The sequence below is a fragment of the Pan paniscus genome, chromosome 7 (assembly GCF_029289425.2).
Source record: "Pan paniscus chromosome 7, NHGRI_mPanPan1-v2.0_pri, whole genome shotgun sequence".
NCBI lineage: Eukaryota > Metazoa > Chordata > Mammalia > Primates > Hominidae > Pan > Pan paniscus.
The window spans coordinates 158,153,433-158,165,815 of NC_073256.2; the positions used below are offsets into that span (position 1 = coordinate 158,153,433).

Here is a 12,383-nt window from a genome sequence, read left to right on the forward strand (position 1 = left end):
ACATGGTGAAATCCTGTCTCTACTAAAAATACAAAAACTAGCTGGGTGTGATGGTGTGTGCCTGTAATCCCAGCTAGTTGGGAGGCTGAGGCAGGAGAATCGCCTGAACCTGGGAGGCGGAGGTTGCAGTGATCGGAGATCACATCACTGCACTCCAGCCTGAGCAACAGAGCAAGGCTCCATCTCAAAAAAAAAAAAAAAAAGAAAAAGATATTTAACAAGATGTGAATCCTTGGGGACTGGAATTCATTCAACAAACATTTAGTAAACATTAGATTATGGGCCGGGCGCAGCGGCTCACACCTGTAATCCCAGCACTTCAGGAGGCCGAGATGGGCGGATCATCTGAAGTTAGGGGTTCAAGACCAGCCTGAACAACGTGAAGAAACCCCATCTCTACTAAAAATACAAAATTAGCCAGGTGTGGTGGCACATGCCTGTAATCCCAGCTACTTGGGAGGCTGAGGCAGAAGAATCGCTTGAACCCGGGAGGTTGCGGTGAGCTGAGATTGCACCATTGCACTCCAGCATGGGGAACAAGAGGGAAACTCTGTCTCAAAAAAAAAAAAAAGGCGGGGCGCGGTGGCTCACGCCTGTAATCCCAGCACTTTGGGAGGCAGAGGCAGGCGGATCACGAGGTCAGGAGATCGACACCATCCTGGCTAACCCGTTGAAATCCCGTCTCTACTAAAAAGACAAAAAATTAGCCGGGCGTGGTGGTGGGCGCTTGTAGTCCCAGCTACTCGGGAGGCTGAGGCAGGAGAATGGCGTGAACCTGGGAGGCGGAGCTTGCAGTGAGCTGACATGGCGCCACTGCACTCTGGCCTGGGCGACAGAGCGATACTCTGTCTCAAAAAAAAAAAAAGAAAAAATTAAATTTAGATTATGGCTATTTTAAAAAATTATCTTGTATTTTCACAACTAAAATGGATTACATATTTTAAAAGTGAATGAAATAAAGTCCACTAACCCTGCTATTACCTGTGTTTAAGTCATGGTACTCTGGGAACTTTAGAATGCTTACCTATCAGGAATTTTGGAGATTATAGGAAGCTCAGAGATAATTTAGTTACATTCCAGTAATGTAGTCACCTTATCTCCCCCAATCTCAAACTGAGGCAGAGCCAGATCTAAATTTGTCTGTTTGTTTGTTTGTTTGTTTTTCACTAAATTTGCATCCATTGCTCCTTCTACTCTACTTTGCCTCAAAGGGCAGAGTTAAGAGACTGTGGAATATAGACAATACACCCATAGTTAAAAAAAATTGAAAAAGGAGTAAAAAACAGCAAAAAATATATAACAAATTATACAATTTGATATAAGCACAAGAGTAAAGGCTTCCAAAAGTGAACTAATCTGGTTAGTTTACTGGTGGCAATTATCTGTTATCTTTGATTTAAAAAAACCCTTTTATAACTTTTGGGTTATAAAAGTAATGCTCAGAGCATCACTAGTACACGTGTAAAGGACATTAAAAATGCGTAAACATGGAGTTACTGAGGAAAAAAATGGTCATTTGCAGTTTCCAAGCAGGGGTATAAAATAAGAGTCAATTTTCTCTGTTATTGTAACTTTATTAGAGCCATCTCTGTTCACCTGCTACTATTCTAGTTCAAAGACAGTTTCTTGAGCAAGCATGTCATGTGCCACAAAGTAACATTTTGGTCAATGATGGACCACATATACTATAGTGGTCTCATAAGATTATAAAGAAGCTGAAAAATTCCTACTGCCTAGTGACATGACAGAAATCAAATTTCTTATGTGATCATGGTGATGCTGGTGTAAACAAATTTACCGTACTGCCAGTCATATAAAAGTATAGCACATACAATTATGTATAGTGATTAATACATGATAATGATAATAAACGACTATGTTACAGGTTTTGTATATTTACTATACCTTGTTTTTCTTTTTTTCTAATATACTACACTTTTAATTGTTATCTTAGAGTGTACTCCTACTTATTTATTTTTTAGAGGCAGAGTCTCACTCTGTTGTCCAGGCTGGAGTGCAGTGGTGTGAACAAGACTTATTGCAGCCTTGATCTCCTGGGCTCAAATGATCTTTCCTCAGCCTCCCAAGTAGCTGAGACTACAGGTGTGCGCCACCAGGCCAGGTTAATTTTTAAATTTTTGTTTGAGACAGGGTCTTACTAAGTTGCCCAGGCTGGTATTGAACTCCTGGGTTCGAGTGATCTTCCTGCCTCAGTCTCCAAAGTGCTGAGATTACAGTCATAAGCCACAGCACCAGCCCCTTCTACTTATAAAACAAAACAAAAACTAGTTAACTGTAAAACAGCCTCAAGCAGGGCCTTTCGCAGGTATCCAGAAGGAGGCATTGTTGCCCTAGGAGATGACATCTCCATGCACATTACTGCCTCTGAGGACCTTCCAGTGGGACAAGGTGTGGGGGTCGAAGACAGTGATGTGGATGATCTCAACACTGTGTAGGCCTAGCCTAATGTATGTGTTTGTGTCTTAGTTAAGAAAAAAGTTTAAAAAATTCAAAAAATTTAAATAGAAAAAAGCTTAAAAGGTTCATGATGTAAAAAGGTTACAATAAGCTAAGGTTAATTTAGTATTAAGAAGAGTTTTTAAGATAAATTGAACGTAGCCAAAGCATACAGTGTTTATAGCCTATAGTAGTGTACAGTCATAATCCAGGCCTTCACAGTTACTCACCCAGAGTAACTCCTAGTCCTGCAAACTCCATTCATGGTAAGTGCCCTATATGAGTGTACCATTATTTTATACTTTATACTGTATTTTTACAGTACTTCTTCTATATTTAGATATGCAAATACCATGTGCTACAACTGCCCACAGTATTCAATACAGTAACATGCCATACACGTTTGTAGCCTAGGAGCAACAGGCTATATTATATAGCCTAGATGTGTAGTAGGCTAGACCATCTAAGTTTGCGTAAGTATACCGTGTAATGTTTGCATGATCATGAAATCGCCTAACAATGCATTTGTCAGAAAGTATCCCCATCGTTACACACGGCACGATTGTACTATTAGTCTAAAGTGTCATTTAAAAAATCACCAATCTAATTTAAAAAGACATGCAATAACAAATGTTGGTGAAGATGTGGAGATTTGCAGTCTTATACGCTGCTGCTAGTAATATAAAATGGTACAGCTGTGTTGGAAATCATTTTGGCAGTTCATCAAAAAGTTAAACATTCCAGCCTGGGCAACATCATGGGACCCTGTCTCTAAAAAAAATAAAATAATTAGCTGGGAATGATGGCACACACTTGTAGTCCCAGCTACTTGGTAGGCTGAGGTGGGAGGACCACTTGAGCCTGGGAGGTTGAGGCTGCGGCTGCAGAGAGCCATGATTGTACCACTGTACTCCCTTGGTGACAGAGTAAGAACCTGTCCTAAAAAAAAAAAAAAAAAAAAGAAAGAAAGAAAAAGTTGGCTGGCTCAGTGGCTCATGCCTGCAATCCCAGCACTTTGGGAGGTCAAGACAGGAGGATCACCTGAGTCCAGAAGTTTGAGACTAGCTTGGAAAATGTAGAGAGACGCTGTCTCTATAAAAAAAATTAAATTAGCTATGTGTGGTGGCACTTGCCTGTAGTCCTAGTTACGAGGGAGGATAACTTGAGTTCAGAAAGTCGAGGCCACGGTGAGCCATGATTGCGTCACTGCACTCCAGCCTGACTGACAGAGCAAGACTCTCTCTCTCACACACACACACACAAACAATAGTTACCATATGATGAAGCAATTCCACTAATAGGCATATACAAAAGAGAACTAAAAACATAAATCCAGGGCCGGGCACGATGGCTCACACCTGTAATCCCAGCACTTTGGGAGGCCAAGGCAGGCGGATCACAAGGTCAAGAGATCGAGACCATCCTGGCCAACATGGTGAAACCCCGTCTCTACTAAAAAAACAAAAATTAGCTGGGCATGGTGGAGCGCGCCTGTAGTCCCAGCTGCTCAGGAGGCTGAGGCAGAAGAATCACTTGAACCTGGAAGGCGGAGGTTGCAGTGAGCTGAGAACACACCACTGCACTCCAGCCTGGCGACAGAGCAAGACTCCGTCTCACCAAAAACAAAACAAAACAAAACAAAACATATATATATATATATCCACAGAAAAACTCATATATGAATGTTCACAGAAACATTTTAATAGTCAAAAAGTGGAAACAACCCAAATATTCATCAACTGATGAAAGGATAAACAAAAGGTGGTCTATATCTATACAAAAGAGTATTATTTGGCAATAAAAAGGAATGAAGTACTAACACATACTGCAACATGGATGAACCTTAAAAATATTATGCTAAGTGAAAGAAGCCGATAATAAAAAACCCATATATTATATGTTTCATTTATACAAAATGTCCAGAATATACAAATCTATAGATACAGAAAGTGGATGCGTGGCTGCCAAAGGCTGGGGAAGGGTGGAATGGGAAGTAACTGCTAATGGGTATAAAGTTTCTTTTTGAGGTGAAGAAAATGTTCCAATTGACGGCGGTGATAGCTGCAAAACTTTGTGAATATACTGAAAAGCACTGAATTGTACACTTCAAAAGAGTGAACTTCATAGTAAGCAAATGATACTTCATCAAGCTATTATTAAAGCAATCATTTTTAAAATTTATTCATCTTTTTTGGAGGGTAAACTGGGGCAAATTAACATTTCTTTCTCAAAAATGCAGGTAAATAGGTATACTGGCTGTTTCTGACTCTCATCTGATTTGCTAATTCCATCCAAAGAACAGTCACCTATAAAAACTGTTACTGATGACAAAGGCTGAAAGATTAAAATGAATAAAAGACAGGCCCAGCCTTGTAGGAGCTAATGTTGCCATTTTTTGGTTTCTGAATACGCCAAGTATAAGCTGACATTTATGAAGAGCTTTATAAAAGACACCTGTAAATATTAATACCTAGAAGAACTAAGGACTCATGAAGACAAACAAAATCAATTTAAACTTAAATAGTCAAAATTAAGTCTAGTTGTTTGGTAGTCTTAAAAGACTTACTGGACTCATATAAATGCCTTGATGTACATCTCCAAATTGGCCTTCTCCAATACATCGTCCAAGTTCTATTCTTTCTCTTTGAATCTCATAATCCCTGGCTGTAAAACATAATTCACACATCAATACTTAAGTAAAATATTCCAAATGTAGAAATAACACGATGTATTTCTTGATCATCCATAAGTAAAATTTCATCTGTGGCACATCAATCTATGAAAATGCTTTAAACACAGTGGAATTCTCTTAAACAATATTTTAACAGGAATTCATGTAATTAGTTATGGTATTAGAAGAACTACTGAAACAATGAGTTCTACTAAAGGTAGATATTTTTCATGTTGTTCCTAGGAGTTTTTAAATTTCTGATTTATTTTATATCTATTTGATAGTTTTCTAAATAATTGCCCCAACTATTAAATTATATGCTTAACTATTAAGAACTATTAGTTTAGGTATTAATATATGAAGGCTATAAAAGCACAGTTATTAAAGCAATTATTTTACAAATAACTACAGTTTGTAAATATGGAAGCAACATAAAATTATGTCATAAGTAAACTTTATGTTTTGAAAGTTTAAGAGTTTTCCACTTTATGATAATCTTATCTCTACATTACTCATGGAGCTAAAAGAGTTTAAAGAGGTAGTTGCTTAAAACTAATTTCAAAGTTAGATGACTCAGAATCAAGGTTGGATGTATCAACATTATAAATCATAAATATACTTTTGAGACCATGTGCCTCAAATTAATATACTGTTATTGTAATATACAAAATCGATTATTCAGTAGGTTTTTGAGGCACATGGAAAGAAAATGCCCATTAGGAATGTAATAGATTCAATTATAACCCATTTAGCTACTTGGTATTTTGATTTATTTCAGGTAAGAAACTCATCTCCATAGGTTATTGCATATATATTCCAGTAGTGTAATCACCAATGAAATACACCAGGAGCCAAATATTTTTACATGTTCTCCCTGGTTTATCAAATTATAAACACAGAACATTCAACCTAAAATTTAGACAGTTATTTTCCTCTTTAAAATCACTTTAGCTAGTAGTTCCATTGATTTAACAGTATGAGTGAACCAATGACAAATAGTTTAAAAATAAGTTAACCAAAAACTGAAACATCCCATATCACTCCATAGGTTGCAATTGCAAGCAAATGCAGTTAATTTAAAGGAATCCTGTTACCTTCATCTATTCCATAGCTTTCTGTATTGCAATTAAGAGAGAAAAAAATTGAAGACCTTGCTTAGAAATAACTAATAGCAATTAGGTTAACAACACAAACTTGAAGAGAATATTTCAATAATGCTTGATTTTTAAAATATTTTAAGCACAAATATGAATTTTAAAGAACTAAATACAAGTAAAAACTAAATATCTTCAAGTTAACTCAATGTTAGTTAAACAATGCTTTTAAGTTCCTAACTCATCAAGTTCCTGTAACTTATTTTTGTCAGGTATGGATGAAAGCCATGTTGGACATTTACTGCTCAACTATAAATAATAAATATACAAATAAAAACTGGATTATCTGCAGGAATGTACAAGTGTCTATATGGCTAATTAAAAAAGTAAACAAGTGTTTTGGTGGGTTTTTTTTCTTTTTTTGTTTTTCTGAGACACGGTCTCACTCTGTTGCCCAGGCCAAAGTGCAGTTGTGCAATCAGGGCTCACTGCAGCCTCGACCTCACAGGTTCAAACAATCCTCACACCTCAGCCTCCTGAGTAGCTGAAACAACAGGTGCATGCTACCACACCTGCCTAATTTATTTTGTTTTTGGTAGAGACAGGATCTTGTTATGTCACCTAGGTTGGTAACGTACTCTTAGACTCAAACAATTCTCCTGCCTCTGTCTCCCAAAGTGCTGAGATTACAGATGTGCGCCACCATGCCAAAAAGTTAAACCTAAGTTTAAACATTTTTCCAAACTGATACTGGCAATCAAAATGTACACACAAGTTTCAGCTCTGGCCTCTTTCGAATAACTCTCTAGTCAAGAAGCTCCTGAAAGGGGACATGGGCCCACAGGGCACAATGCACACTTGAAAGGCAACACTGGGTTGTTTCTCTTCATTCTGGTAATGCTTCCTCAATGTATACAGAAAATCCAAACAAGAATATTTACAAGAATATTTATACTATAGAATAAGGCACCTATAACATTTATTTTACAAATATATATAGCTCTACTGAAATCAGGACATTCAGATTTTGAGTTAATTTCTAAGACTTCTGAAGACTCTTTAAAAGGCAGGTTTAATTTTTTTTTTATACTCAAGTCAGTACTGTCTGGAACATTAAAAAAATAAGAAAATGAAATTAAGAAATAAATTTCTTTTTGCAAATGAAATTTCAAGAGTTTATCTAATTCAAGATCTGGAGACTATACAGTCCAACATGAGACCTGGGGCTTCAAGATTTTCCTCAATCAACAAGCTGCACATCACAGAGAGAAGCAGAATCTTGACATTTCCAGGCTGTATGAAGGTCCTTTAAGAGTTCTGTTTCTCTCCCCACACCTCCCATCCCTGAGGTGTACAAACTGACGATGGTTACGAGCTATTTGTATTGGTTAGTCAATGGCAACAAAGAATAAACAATTTAAAGGGGGAAAATGCAAATTTTTGAATATATGTGTGTGAAAGTATGGGTATACGTGTGTGTATGTATGTGTATTATACATATATGGATATATATATTGTGTGTGTATATACACACATTCATATATATACTTAACCAATAATACTAATTTTCTACAGACAGAAAATACCCTAATCAATAAAGGTTCTATTATGATAGAGTCAGAAAACAAGATTACAAAAATCCTGTAACTAAAAATTATTACAGATATTTGAGTTTTAGGCTTCTGACCTTAGAGTGGGCATATGTAAGTAATATAGAATGGTAAAGGTTGAAAAGAATATTTCTGTTCAGCATCCAAGGAAGTATTAAAAATGGCTCTAAAAAGACAGTAAGTATCAATAACTTTTAAATGCAAGGAGGCATCTGTCAAGTCTGAGCAAGAACAAAATCAGAAGTTTACTTACTTGAGGGCATGGTGTAAGTATCTTCTTCATCTATAATCTCAGCATAATCATCTGTTTCTGCAGGAAAAGAAACAGATATGTTGAAAGAGGTTAAACATCTGACCTCCTGGTATTTCATATAATTAAAATAGGCAAAGCGATCTGCTTAAATCCTCTACTATGCTGAAATATTCTTCAAACACTATTACTCAAATTTTGCTCACACATGAGTCATTTATGGAAATAAAAGTGACATCATTGTCCAATACGTTATAATACACAGACTTGTTTATCGGAGAGCAAACAGGGCTAACACAGAAAGCCCTTGTAAAAAACAGAACGACATGAAACAACTATGTATATGCTTCAAATTAACCAATCTACCAACCGCAAAGCTCTTCCTCAACTACACCAAATACATGTTTAAAACTACAGTTGTCTACTGGGCTTTCTCCAAATAAGACTGGTATCTATAAAACACAGTATCTGATTTTATTAACAATTAGACTTGACAGCATAATCTGAACGGAACCTTTAGAAAATAAATGGTACCCAATTTTTGAGATTAACTGTGCTAATTCATTCCATTTGCTCGGGGTTGAGAAATGCAACAGGAATTTGTTTCCTAACTTTTAAACTCAGATATTTTAGGCATTAATGCCAAAAGGGCAGATCTACAAAGAAAAAAAGGAGAATAAGCAGCATATTAAAATGAGGTTTTTTGAGATCACGTCAAGAAGTTCCAATGTATCTACCTACTCTTTTTGGGTAATACACCAACTTAAAAGTCCACCACTATATTAATGGGAAATTTAAAAATACCCATCTGAAGAAAACAGTCACTCATGTGGTAACAACTATACTGAAAAAATCACTTCAGCCTTGTCTTTTTTCTCTTTCTAGAAAAAGGAAAATCTTCAGCTGCTCCATGTGTAAGGATTTTAACTGCTGGGCCAATCTTGTGAGTCAGCAAAGCAGGGACAGGACTTTGTGATGCATCATTTCCAAGGAGCTCTATTTTGATATTTTGACCTAGCATCCTTGCTTAACACCAGTGAAACTAAAAGCTACAAGTTCTTTCTTCTGTGATGCCTTATTACTGCATTCAGATATTAAAGGTACAGAATTCAAAGCAAATAGAGAATATATATGGTTTACAGTCACTGGGATATCAATCATTCCACATCTATGGTAATGACTGAGATCAAATCTACAAGTGGAAGAATTCACTTCTTATTATGTAATCATCATTAAAAGTGATTACAGTGAAAAAAAAAGTTGGGGAAGCAGATTATAACACCAATAAATCAATTCTCTTTAAGACAGTTATTATTTGTAAACTATTCCTAAGTCCTATATGACAGGCAGATAATCTATATTATTCTTATACGTTTATAAGAATACTTACAAGATTAAAAAAGTTTTAATAGACTCCAAATCATACATTCTTTTATTTCTGTATTCTACCTCTTAATCTGTTTTCAGCAAATACTAAGAACAGTAAATTGGCATCTGTAGGCCTATAGCTCTGCTTCTGTGTAAGATGGCTTATCAAAACACCCTGTGAAAGAAAATTTGGGGACGGAAGGAAGCTGCTAACACACTTGCAACAAAAAAGACTAAGCAGGGGAGGAATCTACTCTAACAGCTAAGACAACAGAAGCCACACAAATGGCCATTTGCAATCATTTCTCTTTTGATTCCATAGTTTAACACGCTCAACTTTGTGATGCTCTCCTCAGAAAATGAATGCAACTAAAGCTGTCTTTCCACACAACAGCCCTAGCACCCTCACTGCTTCCTTTCATATAAAGCACGTGCCTTTAGAAGTAAAGCACATGAGTTGGCCCTGCTGCAGCAGGATTTTGGGAGAGCCACTCAAACTCTGCACCTCTGCTTCCCTTCCCCAGCTGCCCTGTTATCCAAACTGCTGAAAAGTCTCTACAACCCTGCACGTAGCTCATGGTGTTACTAAGCAGATGTTTTGTACTTGTCACCACAGCTTCATATGGCTGCAAAGTTCATTAAAAGCCTGTTCAGAAGCCCAAGTCTATCAGGTGACAGGTGTCTACTGCCTTAATGAAGAAGGGCATAAAGCTGCTGCTAACACCAGTGGCAGTGATCTCCAACTGAGGGCTTTACCATGCACCAAAGCTTATGCTGGCCTAGAGCCAATTCTGGTTTTAGCCACCTATTCAGAGACCTCTCCTCAAACTAATTTGCCCCCATCCCACTGTTCTTAATCATGTTCCCTGACTCATTTTCCTCATTACCTTTAACAACCTGATATAATTTTGTTTCCTGTGAACTGTATGCCCATCTCTCTAGAATGGAACAGCCACCAGAGTGGAACCTTCATGTATCTTGCTCAACACTGTGTCCTCAGCAGCTAAAACAGTGTCTAGCACAGAGAAGGTCCCTCAAGAAACACATGCTAAACCAAAAGAATGAATGCACTGCAGCAATCAGTAAAGGAATGCTATACCCCTAAGAAACTGAGGCAAAGGATTTAATCTGTGTGAGGCAGCACAGAAGTGAATGGTAGAGCTGCAATACATGTGACAAAATACACAAGCCCATTTGGGGAAAACTGCTTGAGCTTTGCAAAGTCACTTCACCTGGCAATGCTTCAGCTGTGCCCTCGTGGGTAAAATAACATCATCCGCCTTGTAGCATTGTTATGAGGATTACAGGAGACACGACAGAAAGTTGAGATGTGCCCTACACATAACAGATCATCAAGCAACAGTAGCTCCTCTGATTGTTTTGCCTCTTCTGAGGGCTCTCTGAAAGGGACCTGGCAGTTGAGGATTTAGGATTCCTGTGTGCTGATACTCTCAGCCAATCTTTTTGGTTTGACAGCAGTCCTTCAAGGACTGTCTCATTTTATAAAATCCTCAGTAGAGATACCAACCTCTAAAATAATTGTGAAGGAGTAAAATAAATAGGCTAATATATATCAGGCTAGCACACATTGTGGAAAATATCATGTTGCATACATTTCAATTAATTCATACAATCACAAGAGAAAACCTGTAAATTTCTTTCTTTTTTTTTTTCAGCTGTATGAATTGTACATAAAATCTCTGGGGATGTATCAAAGCTGTCTGGGAATTACTTATATTTGGGTTGCAGGTGTGTGTACTATGATACAATGTGAACAGAGAATTCATGGAGTAAAATCAACAATGTTGCAGGTACATGATCTGTAAAAGTTTATAACCCTCTACATATGAGTTTCATATGTATGGTAATATCTGGTGTATATTTCTAAGAATTCCTTTTTTTTTGAAGACAGGTTCTTGCTCTGTCGCCTAGGGTGGAGTACAGTGGTGCAATCTTGACTCACTGCAGCCTTCACCTCCTGGGCTCAAGTGATCCTCCCAACTCAGCCTCCCAAATAGCTGGGACTACAGGCACGCACCACCATGCCTGCTAATTTCTTGTACCTTTTGTAGAGATGGGGTTTTGCCATGTTGCCCACGCTGGTCTCAAACTCCTGGGCTCAAGTGTAATCCCAGAATGCTGAGAATACAGGCAGGAGCCACTGCACCCAGCCTTCCCAAGAATTCTTGACATTGATTTGGCTGCATTTTGCTTTTCTTTCCTGGTTTTTAGGATTGTAAGATAGTATTACACTGATATGATAGGTATTTTTACATATTCAAGGGCCCTAAAAAATTGGAGTACAGTCTGAAACTTCCTGGGCCCTCCACATGTTAGTGTAACATAGTTTAAGGAAAACAGAAAAATTACCCCCCAAAGGTTAATTCAAAAGATAAGGAAAATACAAAGAAAAAAGGAAACAAGTTCAAAGGCCTGGGCACAAATGAAGCTAGGTCTGCATTCTATATTTAATAATGACATTGACTACTAATCATATTACTGGGAGCTTACCATATACTAGATGCTGTTGTAAATAATTACATATATTGTCATTTAATCCTCAGCAAAATTATTTGAAGTTGTACTATGATCACCATCCCTATTTCACAGGCAAGAAACTGTAGCATACAAAAACAGGTGGGCCATATTTGGTCCATGGGCCTTACTGACCAAGACCAAGTGACTACCCTTAAGGCTCAGCTTATTCACCTGTAAAATGGGTTAAGTACACTTGCCCTGGCTAATTCATAGTATTGAGAAATTCATAGGTGGGAAAATACATACAAGTGTTTGCAGACATTTATCTAAATTTTGATGCTTACAGAGTAATCCTCACAACAACCACTTGAGACCTTTCCCAGATGAAGACCCAAGAGATGAAGCAATGTGCTTGTAATCCCTCAGCTAGTCAGCTGCAGTGGAAAAAGGGCAAG

General features: G+C 37.5%; 1 protein-coding gene across 32 annotated transcripts in view; it reads right to left on the bottom strand.

Annotated features, from left to right (window-relative positions):
• PTK2 (protein tyrosine kinase 2) overlaps positions 1-12,383 on the bottom strand; it is a 345,218-nt gene that overhangs the window by 100,822 nt on the left and 232,013 nt on the right. For 20 of the 32 annotated variants that reach the window (XM_063606925.1, XM_055116999.2, XM_055116992.3 and 17 more), the window contains 3 exons: positions 8,086-8,142; positions 6,223-6,243; positions 5,024-5,121 (listed from right to left, as the gene is read on the bottom strand). In XM_063606925.1, coding sequence (XP_063462995.1) covers positions 5,024-5,121; positions 6,223-6,243; positions 8,086-8,142 — 176 coding nt within the window. The remainder of the gene's footprint in view (positions 1-5,023; positions 5,122-6,222; positions 6,244-8,085; positions 8,143-12,383) is intronic. The other 12 variants (XM_063606932.1, XM_055116998.2, XM_055116988.2 and 9 more) reach the window with 1 other exon arrangement.